This window comes from Austrofundulus limnaeus, unplaced genomic scaffold, assembly GCF_001266775.1.
Source record: "Austrofundulus limnaeus strain Quisiro unplaced genomic scaffold, Austrofundulus_limnaeus-1.0 Scaffold261, whole genome shotgun sequence".
Taxonomy (NCBI): Eukaryota; Metazoa; Chordata; class Actinopteri; order Cyprinodontiformes; family Rivulidae; genus Austrofundulus; species Austrofundulus limnaeus.
The window spans coordinates 298,983-311,450 of NW_013952663.1; the positions used below are offsets into that span (position 1 = coordinate 298,983).

At 40.2% G+C, this 12,468-nt stretch overlaps 1 protein-coding gene across 1 annotated transcript in view; it reads left to right on the plus strand.

Moving 5' to 3' along the window:
- Positions 1–3,366: 3,366 nt before the first annotated feature.
- The window catches only part of dlg4a (discs, large homolog 4a (Drosophila)), a 92,130-nt gene continuing 83,028 nt past the window's right edge, over positions 3,367–12,468 (plus strand). The window contains exon 1 of the mRNA XM_014020640.1: positions 3,367–3,454. Coding sequence (XP_013876094.1) covers positions 3,425–3,454 — 30 coding nt within the window. The 5' untranslated portion in view covers positions 3,367–3,424. The remainder of the gene's footprint in view (positions 3,455–12,468) is intronic.

A 12,468-nucleotide genomic window follows, 5' to 3' on the forward strand; every position in this document is an offset into this window, starting at 1 on the left:
CCTAAAACATTTTAGCACTTTCAGGACCCTGGACAGTTCCTTCAACCCTTCACACTGTTCAAGGTCCTAAAACAGGGCTGCCCAACCCTGGTCCTCGAGAGCCCCTATCCAGCATGTTTTACTTGTTTTCCTGCTATTCAGCAGGTCTTCAGAAGATTGTTAATCACTCATTCATTCAAACCAGGTGTGTCAAGTCAGTGAAAAATCTAAAAATCACTGTTGTAAATTTTGACAAACACCTCATGAGCTTCTCTGAGCTTGATGAGACATTTTCAAAATATAATATTGACTTAGTTTTATGTTTTTTAGTATTTTTTCTCAAAGCCATTGATTCTTTGCCATTCATTTGTAAGTAATAAATCAGATGATGTGTTAAAGCAGTGATTCTCAACCCTGGTCCTCAAGAACTCCTTACCTGCATGTTTAGATGTTTCCCTGATTTGACCCACCTGGTTTGAATGAATGAGTGATTAACAATCTTCTGAAGACCTGCTGAAGAGCAGGGAAACAAGTAAAACATGCTGGATAGGGACTCTTGAGGACCAGGGTTGGGCAGCCCTGTCCTAAAACATTTAAGCACTTTAAGAACCTTGGGCAGTTCCTTAAGTCCTTCACACTTTCCAAGGTCCTGAAACATTCCAGCACTTTCAGGATCCTGGACAGTTCTTTCAGCCCTTCACAGTGTCTATATTACAGTGGGTATATGGAAAAATTTCCCAGGTGTGTAAAAAAATAGAACTGAGATGTGTAGGGCCCTATGATTGCCGCAATGTGAAAAAGGCAGTTGGAATAATGGAATTAACGTATAATCGAATCCTGTATAAAATGTGGAAACACATAGAATTTGCTCATTTTGGTGAGTTTCTGACATATTTTGGACAATACAATGTATTTTGTATGCTGATGTTTTCTGCACCTGCCTTTACCTGGTTTATTTATTTAATTACTTATTCACTTTCAAGGCAATGTTTTYATCTTTATGATTAATTTGAGATGAAAAAATGCCTGAGGATTAAACTTTCTAGGGGGTTAAATAAAAAATTTCCATTTAATAATCAGTTGTAGTACATTATAGTTTTGGAGAAACATTAAGTTTGACTGAAGGGGTAGTAGTGGTATGACAAAATGGCTCAGGGGGTACACAGGTCTAAAAAGGATGGGAACCACTGAACTAAGATATTCACATCTCTCACATTAAGCTGAGTTATCATCCAGTCCTGAGTTCTCTGTTTTTATTGCCATAATTGTTCTCGCCACACTCATAAGTCAAATCAGACAAAAGCAGTCTTATCACAGATCAGTCAGGAGAAAACTGGTTCCTCACGTCTTTGAACATATAATGGAAAGAGTTGTCAGAAGGCATTAAAGGCTAGTGGGAGTTATTAAATGTTATATGATGACAATGTGAAATAATAGTTTAACTAGGTCTGCCGTCTCGTTAAAGCTCGGCCACATTTAGCTGCTAACAAGTTTGGAAACGACTAAAAATGATAGCAAACAGATGCTTGAGTTTAGGCTTGCAGGTATTTCATAGTAGAAAACTCTGATTTTCCCACCTTTTATTTGCAGCGATGAGTATTTTTATAACCGTGGCCATCTGTAGGTTTGGACCATCTGCGAATGCCAGTATGTTTGTGTTACACTGTTCGTTTCCATCAAAGCTTCCACTATTCACCCCCCGAGGGGATCGAGTGTGTGCTCATCATTTAGCCTTTTTTTGTGCTGCACCATTGCTCCAGCTTTGTTGGGAGCTGGGAAAGTGGGGATGAGGTGGAGTGAGGGGTGTACAATTATAGATCTGATGATGCAAAGACACCATAGCGCACCTCCCCCCCACACACACCGCAAGTGGTACGACCCACAGTCTTAAAGGCAAAAGGTGTTTTCAAAGGAGTGTGTGCACTTTTTATTTAAAGAAAAAAAAACTGATAAAAGATTAGACTTTTAGGAATCAAAACGGTTTAAAGCCTGAGTAGCTCCTGAAAGTCAGAGTAACTTTTCATTTTGTCATCTGATGCCATGAAATGTGGACATTTATGTAATTGCCTGTGTCTGCATCCATTTGTCTTGTCTGTTAGCAAAATATCTCATAATCTCCTGGGTAGTTTTTAATGAAACTTGTGGGAAGTCATCACTGGATGTACGTCTTCAGCCAATTTACTTTTGGAGTCAAACTGATTCAAGATAGCCACCATACCTGATCAAATTTACCTGAAATATAAATGACCATAACTCAGTCGATTTGACAGATACAGAGATGAAACTTAGTGTGGCGTTAGCTCAAAGTCATCCCATCAGACACTCTGAGAGAGGATTTGAGAACTTTATTTAAAACTTTGAAGTGCAAAGCAGTAGGTGACATGCATTTTTTTAAATAACGAGTTTATTTACAGATAATGTAAGTTTAAGTGGGATCACCTGCTAGTTTTYAGGTGATCCCTGGATAGGTTTATACCACACATATGCACAGTTACACAGCTCTCAGCACCAAGGTTGACCATATGACAACAACAAGCCTCTCATTGCCATGGCAACAACTGCACCATTGCTAAGGCAACAGCTGCAGAGTGCTACAACAAGCAGAAAAAAAAAGCTCAACGTGCCTCAGAGTCTCAGTTTTTCATGGGATTGATAGAAACTGGGAGTTTTGATGGGATTTGTTCTTTAAGCTGTTCTCGCGGTGCTTGGTGTGTTTTCTCTCTGATGCATATGTAATTCACACTCTCCTCCTCAACACATTTCCTTTCGGTCTAATTCCTTCTGTCTTCACATGCACACCCTCACGCAGTCACCCACTCTCTTTTTTCTTCTCTCTCTCTTTCTCTCTCCTCTTCTCTGCCCCCCTCCCTCAGTTGTTCCTTTCCATCCTCTGCCGTTTCGCTGCTCTCTGTTTCTCCTTTTCCCTTCCTTTCCACGGTGTGACTCCCCCACCCCCTGTTCTTTTTTCTTTTCTTTCTGTTAATCCCACCACCTCTGCTTTCCATCTCCATCCTCCTCTTCTCACATCCACCCCATCTTCTCCATCTCTTCTTCTCCTCCTTATTTTTTGTTGTTTCAGCCATGGGAAATCGGCTCACCTCCATCTCGCCGTTCTTTTCTCCCCTCTCACACTAAAATTCTGAGACCACCCTCTCCTCCTCTGCTCTGCTCACCCATTCCTTTTTTTGCTCACTCTCTCCATCATTTCCCTGTGGCCCTCCCCCTCCCTTTTTTTCATGCCCCCCTCCCTCCATCCTCTCGTTCCCTCGCTGGCTCAGTCAGTCAAAGAAGAGACTCACGAAGGGAGAGAAAAGGGGGGACAGGCAGGACGAGAGTGAGCGTGCAGGAGCGGGGCAGGCTGGGGAGAGGGGCGTGGGGTCTCAGCCCTCTGTCGTGGGGGGGTTGGGGGGGTTGAGATACACCCCACTATTTTGTTCGAAGTACCATGGACTGCCTCTGCATTGTGACTACAAAGGTAAGCCCATCTCTTGTATCTTCTGTGTGTGTGAGAGAGAAGAGAGTTGAAATGACCACAGAAGAAGAAAGCTTCCGTCACTCTGCCATATCTCAATTCTAGAACTTTATTAACACGACAATTAACAAAAWAATAATAATAATAAAAAGCGGTGTTTGAGTTATTTCTGGGATTTKAACCTGTCAAAGASAGCTCAGGATGAGCCGAGCTAACAGAGAGGTGTACATTTCCTTTGATTCCTGCTCCTCTGGATGACCCTCTCTCCCACTCTCTCTGCATCTCCTACTCTGTGTCATGCTGTTGTGAGTTCAGAAACAGGGGGCTGGACGACCTGCGTGGATGTGAGCGGCAGAAAGAGCCCGGGTTTTGGGTTTCTCTGCGTGCAAGCAGGGCTTTGTGTCAGAACGTTGTCAGGATGAGACCATGGGTGGGCAGCAGTGCTCTGYGCGCTATCCCATATACCTACACGTTACAAAGCTCAGCAAAAGTCTGCATCTCACACAGCAACCGGAGCAGTGTGTTATATCATCCACATGTGCTCGGCATCATCATCATCAGCAGCAGCAGCATCCTCCCCGCTTTGTTTTCGTAAGGTCATCCTCAAATCTGGCTAATAAAGAGGAAATCGACACAGCTTTAATGTGACGTGACACCTGACACACTCGGAGCCGCAGACCATCGAACATCCTGGTTATTTCACTTGCAGGGACTCGAGAGCAGGCGAACAATGCACTCGAGCACCTGCATCTGAATCCTGCTTCCAGCAGGAAGTGATGACRGAAAGGTCGGAAACGCTCAAAAGCAACCGAAAGGCAGCAACGATCTCTTAAAAAAAATTATTCGTATGTATTTGGTGTTTTTTTTTTTTCAAACACAGACGTGAGTACAGCTGGCCCTTTTCGGATGTATTACATAAACGTGCGCTCAACTGTGGCACATTCGTTTGCTTATCAAGCTCTCTGTTGCTGTGGCAACAGAAATTATTGGTCAGTTAAACCTAGATAAGTAGGYGCAGTCAGATGAGGTGGGAGTTTAACAATGAGGTGCACTGAATGCGTGCGTATTACACCGATCAACGAATCACGTCGTTGCTCTGATGAGCTAACTTTCGTGGTGATGTGCGTTGCTTCTTTAAGCCCCCTTTTTGGTCACCAGTCAAAATCTCGTTTGACAAGTTTCTGACGAGAAGCCGGGGTAGAAGGAGACAACACTGCCAGGAAAYGTTTCAGTTAATCTTAAATGCAGAGTTACTCTGTTTTAGCTGAAAAAATTAAAGAAAACTAAAATAAAAAAAATATATTAAAAGCCTAGCATTCATCGAAGAAATGCTTTTCGCCCACCACAATGTCATGCAACATTATCACATAGTTGTAAAGTAACYAAGTACAAATACTTTGTTACTGTCCTTAAGTAGAAATTTTGGTCATCTGTACTTTACTTGAGTAATTATTTTTCAGCCTACTTTTACTTTTACTCATTACATTTTTAAACAATTATCTGTACTTTCTACTCACTACATTTTTTAAAAAGGTAAGAAGTAGAAAGTYGTTACTCCTAATTTATTGCGAGTTGTTATAACAAAATATTATCCTGATAAATTGTGTCTCCTGGACAGAGTGAATTTAATTGTGGTTAGATGATAATTACAAATATATACCATTCTGACACCATAATAGCTTTTACACAACCCATCACAGCTGCACGCTAGAAAAAAAAAGTTTTTGGGGGGGAATTCACCTCCCAATAAATGCCATTTTGGAAAATCTAACCGCTCACTTTTACTCAGTACTTTTACTTTTGTTACTTAAGTACATTTTTTTGTCAGAAATTTACTTTTGATACTTAAGTACAAAAAATATTAGATACTTTAAGACTTTTACTCAAGTAATATTCTTAGAGAAGATTAACTTTTACCAAAATATTTTTATGATAAGATACTTGTACTTTTACTCAAGTATCACTTTGAGGTACTTTATACAAAATTGGTTGTGATTGACTCACAGCTACAACCACACCAAATTTCAGTTTATAATCTGTAAAACCCAATGAGCCATGACCATTTTTGTGTCAGCAAATATTGAYTAGCTGCGGCAGCCATCTTGAACAGGACAGACGTCAAAATTTAATCAACTGTTGATGTTCATCTAGCAGCTACKTSCTKAGAGTTTCATTTAAATCCATCTCGTGGTTAATTAGATATTTTGCTAACAGATCAACAGGGTTTCATCCAGCAGAGAGTTTTAGCTACAATTGTATTTGCCAAAATTGCCATCTTGAATTGGACAAGCTCCAAAAGTTTATCAGCTGTAGATGACAACCTAGTAACAACGTTYTGAAAGTTTGAATAAATTCCCTTCAATGATTCATGAAGACCACAGTTGGTCACTGTGGATGTTTCACCAAACTTGTTCCAGAATTCTGTATCGCTTTTGAAGTGAGAAAAGACTTACTGTAAAGCTGGCAAGGAAGACTTGAAAAACTTGCRAGACAGATGGTCAGTTTATAATAGAGAAAGTTATTGTTAGTGAACGCGCTGACTGATCATTAAAGCAGGTATTTTATCATCAATAAGCTGAGTGGATGCATATTCTATGACTAGAAATATATTCAAATTGTCATTTAGTACTACAGCACGACTAGTGGGGGATTCAAACCCACAAGCTGAATGAATTCAGGTGGGATTTTAMGAATTATTTAGCATATTCCTTTAACTGTGAGTAATTAAAGTTTAATGGAGGCTGGCTGCATTGCAGGTGAGGCGTGTGGCTTGCCATCATGTAGCAAATGACGGGTGAGCAGCTCCCTGAGTGAGCTGTTCCCTGACACCCACATGCTGTATAACAGGTTATGTGAACAACGCCGCTTCCYCTGCGAAGGTCTGTGTGCACCAAGTTTCACTGTGTGGGTGAACGCACAATAAGCCAGTGAGTGACAAATGAATTAAAGCACTATTGTGCCTTAAGTGGCGATTTTTGATAACAAAAATTAGTGATACAATRGAAAGTTTCCAGCCAGTCTTTGAGGCCTAAATGGCACCCCCCCCCTCCCCCTGCTGAGTTCTGAGTCTGAACCGGTACTGGTGGGAAAGTTCACCCTCAATTTTCATTTGAGTGTTTTAAAAGGGCACTTATGAGCACATAGGCAGACTGAGTGCAACTTTGTGGGAGAAAATAAAATATATTTAAGGCAAGAAATGTTCATTTATCATCTCTAAACTGTAAAATATTACAAAGACTAGGGCTAATGTTTGTGTATTTTTAAATACAAACTTTTGGGCATCATGAATGAACATACTCTTGTTTGAGGTATCATTTGGTGTTGCGTGAACACATTTCACATAAATACATATTTTCTGAGGTAGACTTCTTTGAAATATCTTATGAACAATTTATATCTTACTTATTAATATCTTTGAACCTGAGTTTATTGAGAAACTGAGTTCATATTTGACTGAACTGACAAGCTAGCAGCTAGTTTTGGATTGTCTTAAAAGAAAATCAATAGAAAAAATGTTAATAATAGTTAAATCACATTACTAAAGAGCCTATCCGGTGMAATTGGATTAAAAAAATAATGCATGCCCAAATGTTATGACCTCGTGGGCACGTGATAGTATTGCCTGGGCACAAGATGATAGCACACGAGCACTAGAAATTAATGCATGGGAATGAGATAATAATGTGTGGGCACAAGATATTAACGTGTGGACACAAGATAAAAGTAGTGGGCATGGGATAAAAATGTGTGGGTAGAGACAGTATTGTGTGGACACAAGATGAAATGCATGGGTGCAAGGTAATAATGTGTGGGCATGAGATAGTAATGTGTGGGCACAAGGAAAAAATGTGTGGGCACAAAGTAATAATAATGTGTGGGCACATGACAGTAATGTGTGGGCATGAGATAGTAATGTGTGGACACAAGAAAATAATGTGTGGGCACAACATATTAATGCGTGGGCACAAGATAAAATTAGTGGGCACGGGATAATAATGTGTGGGCACAAGATGAAATGCATGGGTGCAAGATGATAACGCATGGGTACAAGGTAATAATGTTTGGGCACATGATAATAATAATGTGTGGGCACAAGATAACGTGTCGGTTCATAACAGTAGTGTACGACGAGATGACACTCTAGGTAATGTCAGGAACTTTTTTTTTTTACTGTGTTGCTGATTCCTACCACAACAAAGACATGATGTGAGAGAGGAGCTTGTTTTGAACTGTTTTTAAGCTTTTAAAGACAAACACCACTCAGTCATCACCTGTCTTTTCTCTGCAGCAAATAATGCTCAGAATTACCCCGTTTAACCGCAAATGTATGTCATTGTAATTTGATCCTATTTTAACATAAAATGAAATTAATTCAAACTTGTCCATGTTAGCAATCAACAGTTCCTGCATGGGAATGAAGGCATTTGTCTTGTGACCACACGTTATTATTATTTTTATCCAGTGTCACTGGAGGGCCTTTGTTCATTGCATGATTATTCCAGCAGCAATAGTTTGATTTCACAGCTAGAAATGTCCCAGGTTACCCTGAAAGCACAGTTACAGCTAGCTATTTGTGTTTTCTAACAAATACACAACTCTAACTATGTAAATGACCATGTAATGTGAATTTGACTGTGGCATAAAAGTTTAAAGTTTGCATAAACTGCTATAAAATGTTTCAGGTTGGAGTCATTTTAGGACAGCTTTCCACTTTGGTTTTAGCATGACAAATGCTCACCAGTCTGTTCAGAATTACTCTCATTTCCTTTACARTGAGGTCATTTGAAATACCTATGATAGGCAGTGGTTTTTTAATTATTAAAGTCTAATTTAGCAAATTTAAGTGATTAACATAACTGTCATGGTTATCTCATTTTTAACAACAACACCTGATAGAGACAAACAAAGTTGTTGCCTAATGTTGCTTTTTTTAACAGAACACCTACTACTCCTGAAAAAAAAAAAAGAGAACTGCCCTAAGCGTCCCCAGAGATTTTCTCCCACTGTAGTTTATTTTGAAAGGATTATAAAATGGAAACTATAATCCCAGGTGATCTTAGCTTCACTGGCAGACAGCATGCATTTGAACAAATAAAAAAAGTGAATAATTACCAAAAACCCCTTAGAGTGTTTTTGCTTAATACACATCTCTATTATCCACAACAGGTAAGATAGTAATTGTTCTCAAACTTTCCACAGAACCACACTTAAAATAATCTGAACTATCCTTTACAGTAAAATGCTTGACAGGAAACCTTTTTTTCTAGCCTCTACCACGTAATACGTCACGCTAGGTGTTGAAGTAGRTTTTTTTTTACCAGATTATGTAATTTTCTGTTCCTCCCTACACTGAGATCTCAGAGAAACCCAAAAGAAACAATAAATTGCAAGGGAATGCATTATACAAGTGAATCACACAGGAGTGTCATTACATAACTTTGCAAATTGGGATATTAGGGCACATCAGCTTTGAAGAAATGTCACGGGACTTATATTTGGTCGTGGGCTTGCCTTTCTTTTTCATTTCCTGTACAAGTCAGAGAAAGCTGTTTTGAGGTGTGAGGACATAAGCAAATATTGTGCACACGATCTTAATTTTATTTTAGAGCAATTTCTGCCAATACAATCAAGTTTTCCCTTCTGAAAATGCGGTTACACTGTACATTTCTGGCACCTGTCTCTTCCTCAGCCCTGCTTTGCTAGTTTTTCTTTGATTATCGCTCCACTTCTTGTTGTCACCGGCGATACACTCCGCTGCTCTAACACTTCCAGTTCCTGCAGTATTCTTCTCCCCTTTGTTGTCCATTTTGCCTCCTTCATCTCAGTAATCCCTCACTCAGTCCCTCACTTCCAGCTTTTATCTTATTCCACCTGCTCTTTCCACCCTTCTGCTTCCACGCATTCGTTCTTCTCTGTGGCTTCTCCTGCACTTCTGAAGCTACTCCGTCGTCAAATGAATTATGCATTCGACAAGATGTAGTCAAAGTCAGCATCCTTGTGCACGTACTCCTGGCCTTATGTATGGCTAAATGCTCCGACAAGAAAAGGGGGAAAAAATCACTCCTTTATTGGAGTAGATTTTGGCACCAAATTGTGATTATTTGAAGCTGTGTTTGCAGTTGAAGCTTCAGTTATCTCGTGAGCCACAGAAAACGAGAAGGAGCTCGCATCTGCGGGGTCTCGAAGCTCTGAGATGTTCCAACACGGAGTAAAAGCCCAAACCTTCGGCTCGGCATGAGGACCACGTGCTCCGCCGGTTGGGATTAGTGATCCAGCAGCAAGCTCAAACGATCTCCGCTCAAGGACACAGGCATCAATTTGGGCCCTTTGCATGCAGCCACAGAAACACCGATCCTGCCAAGTTCCTCCCAGGGCACAATGAGAGGAGCAGGGCTCAGCCCCAGTGCATGTCTGATGCCACAGCTGCACAGCGCTGAGGTTCTCTACGAGCCCATGAAAAATGCAACACAAGTGGAAGGAGGATAAAAGAGATGTAATTGTATATATCGTCAGTGGCGTCACTAGGCCTATTTTAAAGCCCCCCTAAATTATTTTGGTGTAAACATTATTTATTTATTTATTTATTACAAAAATTCAGAATAAATAACCATTTAATATTTCATTATTGACTAAAATGTATGATCATAAATCTGTCAGTTTCCCTTTAATTTATGGTGTAAAATAGTTTTAATGTTCAGTTGTGGGGTATTTTTGAGTTGATGTTAAAATATTATTTAGCCTTGAATGATTTAAAAATAACTATGGAAAAAAAATAATACTCTGAAAGTGTAGGTATTGTTCTCTAAAAAATGTTACTAAGCCCCCCTTGTCCGTAAAACCTAGTGACACCCCTGTATATGTGTATATTTAGTCTGTCAGCATCCTTGGCTCAAAGTTTTGTGCTCCCGAAGAAATCCGAGAAATTTGGCCTGTATCTCATTTCATTCTCCTACGTGTTCCAACCCCCCCCCCCCTCCCAAAAAGAAGCACACACTCACACCTACATGATCAGACAGCATCCACACATAAAAACCACAAAGCATCCTACGGCTGCTGAACAAGTGGCTTCTGTGCTTCGTAACACAACCATGTGTGCAGATTGCTGTGCTGTTGTAGTTGAGGTGTTAAATTCAACTGGCTTCCTTCTTGAGGATCAAATCACCTTACAGAGCTGTACCCCCCACTCCACCCCACCCCCGGCACTCATTGACAATCTTGTTTCACCGGTTTATGATTACAAAATCAACACGGCAGAAGGTTATCACTTTAAAGCTAAATGCGAATGTGTCACTTACTTCCCCGAAGCCTGTTATCTCACCAGGCGCCTCAACCAACGAGGAGGCTGATAGGAGCTTTTCTTCGTCAAATACACACAATCTGTGCAAAGTTGTTGTTTTTTCTTCGCAGTTTCCTTGGTTTGTCCACTGAGAGGAAAAGCAAAGCTTTGCCATATTCTTTGAAATTGTTATCACCCGCTGCTCTGAGAGGCCTGTGTCTGCATGTTTTGTTAGCTCAACATCTCATGGAGAGCTCTCACAGGCTCATCCTCGAATGGGCATGTGCATCTACTGCCCTGTTCAAGATGGCCGCCACATCCAGCTGACATTAACTAACACAAAAACGGCCACATTTCTGCCAGATTTACAAAATTTGAGCTAAAATTTGACGTGGTAGTAGCTGAGAATATTTCTTTGGGTGTTAACAAATCATGTAAGATCTTTGTTTAAAACCTTGGTGGTAAACATTTAGAGTCAACATTGTTTGTTAGCAAAATATCTCATGAACCACTGGGCACATTTGAATGAAAGTCTCATATTATAATATATGGATGAACATCTACAAGTGATTAACATTTGGAGAAAATTTGATTTGATATGGCCACTGCAGCTAATATGAAACACAAAAATGGGTATGTCTTTTGCAGACGTGAGCTCAAATTTGATGGGGTAGTAGCTGAGACTAATCCCCAAGACATACCCTGAGTGCCAATAGATGGTGCTAGGTTTTGGTTTAAACTTTTGCCAATAACTATAGCATTTCGATTCAACTCTGTCTATTAGCAAAATATCTCAAGACCCACTGCAAGAATTTTAAAAAAACTTTCAAAAATAAATCTCTGATTGTACATTTACAACTTAATCATTTTTGGAGTCAATCCAATTTAACATGACCGCCACAGCTAATCAGCCTTAGCAAACACAAAAACAACTATAACTCTATCAGCTTTTTAGGCACTGAGCTGAAAGTTTGTGAGGTAGTAGCTGAGACTCGTTCCTCACATATACTCTGAGTGTTGAAGGAAATTTAAAACACTGGCATGCAAAGAGGTGAGTCATATGCATTCATTTGAGGAATGCTAGTTTCACATGTGAATTTTCTAGCATCAGTGGATATTTCAAGCTGATATACTGAATGAGAAAAAAGGTATTTTCATTTCTAAGGTTCCAAAAGCTTTCCATTTGTAGCTTTATTGCATGTTTTTATTATATACTGATCCAACACCCGTGGCGATTTCTACWGCTGAATTTCCTCTTATGAGCCTGGTTCACTCAGATCTTTATGCTCTTATTGTTGATTWAAAAAAAAGGGCTCAAGTTTCAAACACAAATGGTAAACAAGACGTTATGAGATGAGGATTACTTTCCCCATCGTGTGTTCTTCTTAAAAAGCCGAGCCTGCCGAGGGTGTGTTGGGGGGGCGGGGGTGGCTGTCAGCAGACTTGTGCATTCTGAAACTGTCCATATGACAGGTGACAGATTAGATCCRTCACCGCTGGGTCGGGCCAGAGACTGCGTCGTCTTACATGGAGCGAGAAGACTGATGGCAAAAYATGAGGCTGCAGTGGCACACGAGGAGGACAGGGACAGGGACAGCTACGCGGCAGACGCTTGTGTGTGGCGCTTTGTGTAAACGAGACCCTGAAACATCCAAATCAATGGTGGAGTTGATTTAAAGGGGGAATATTATGTGTTTCAGGCATACATTTAAATACTATACCATAATAAAGTGTCTATGTC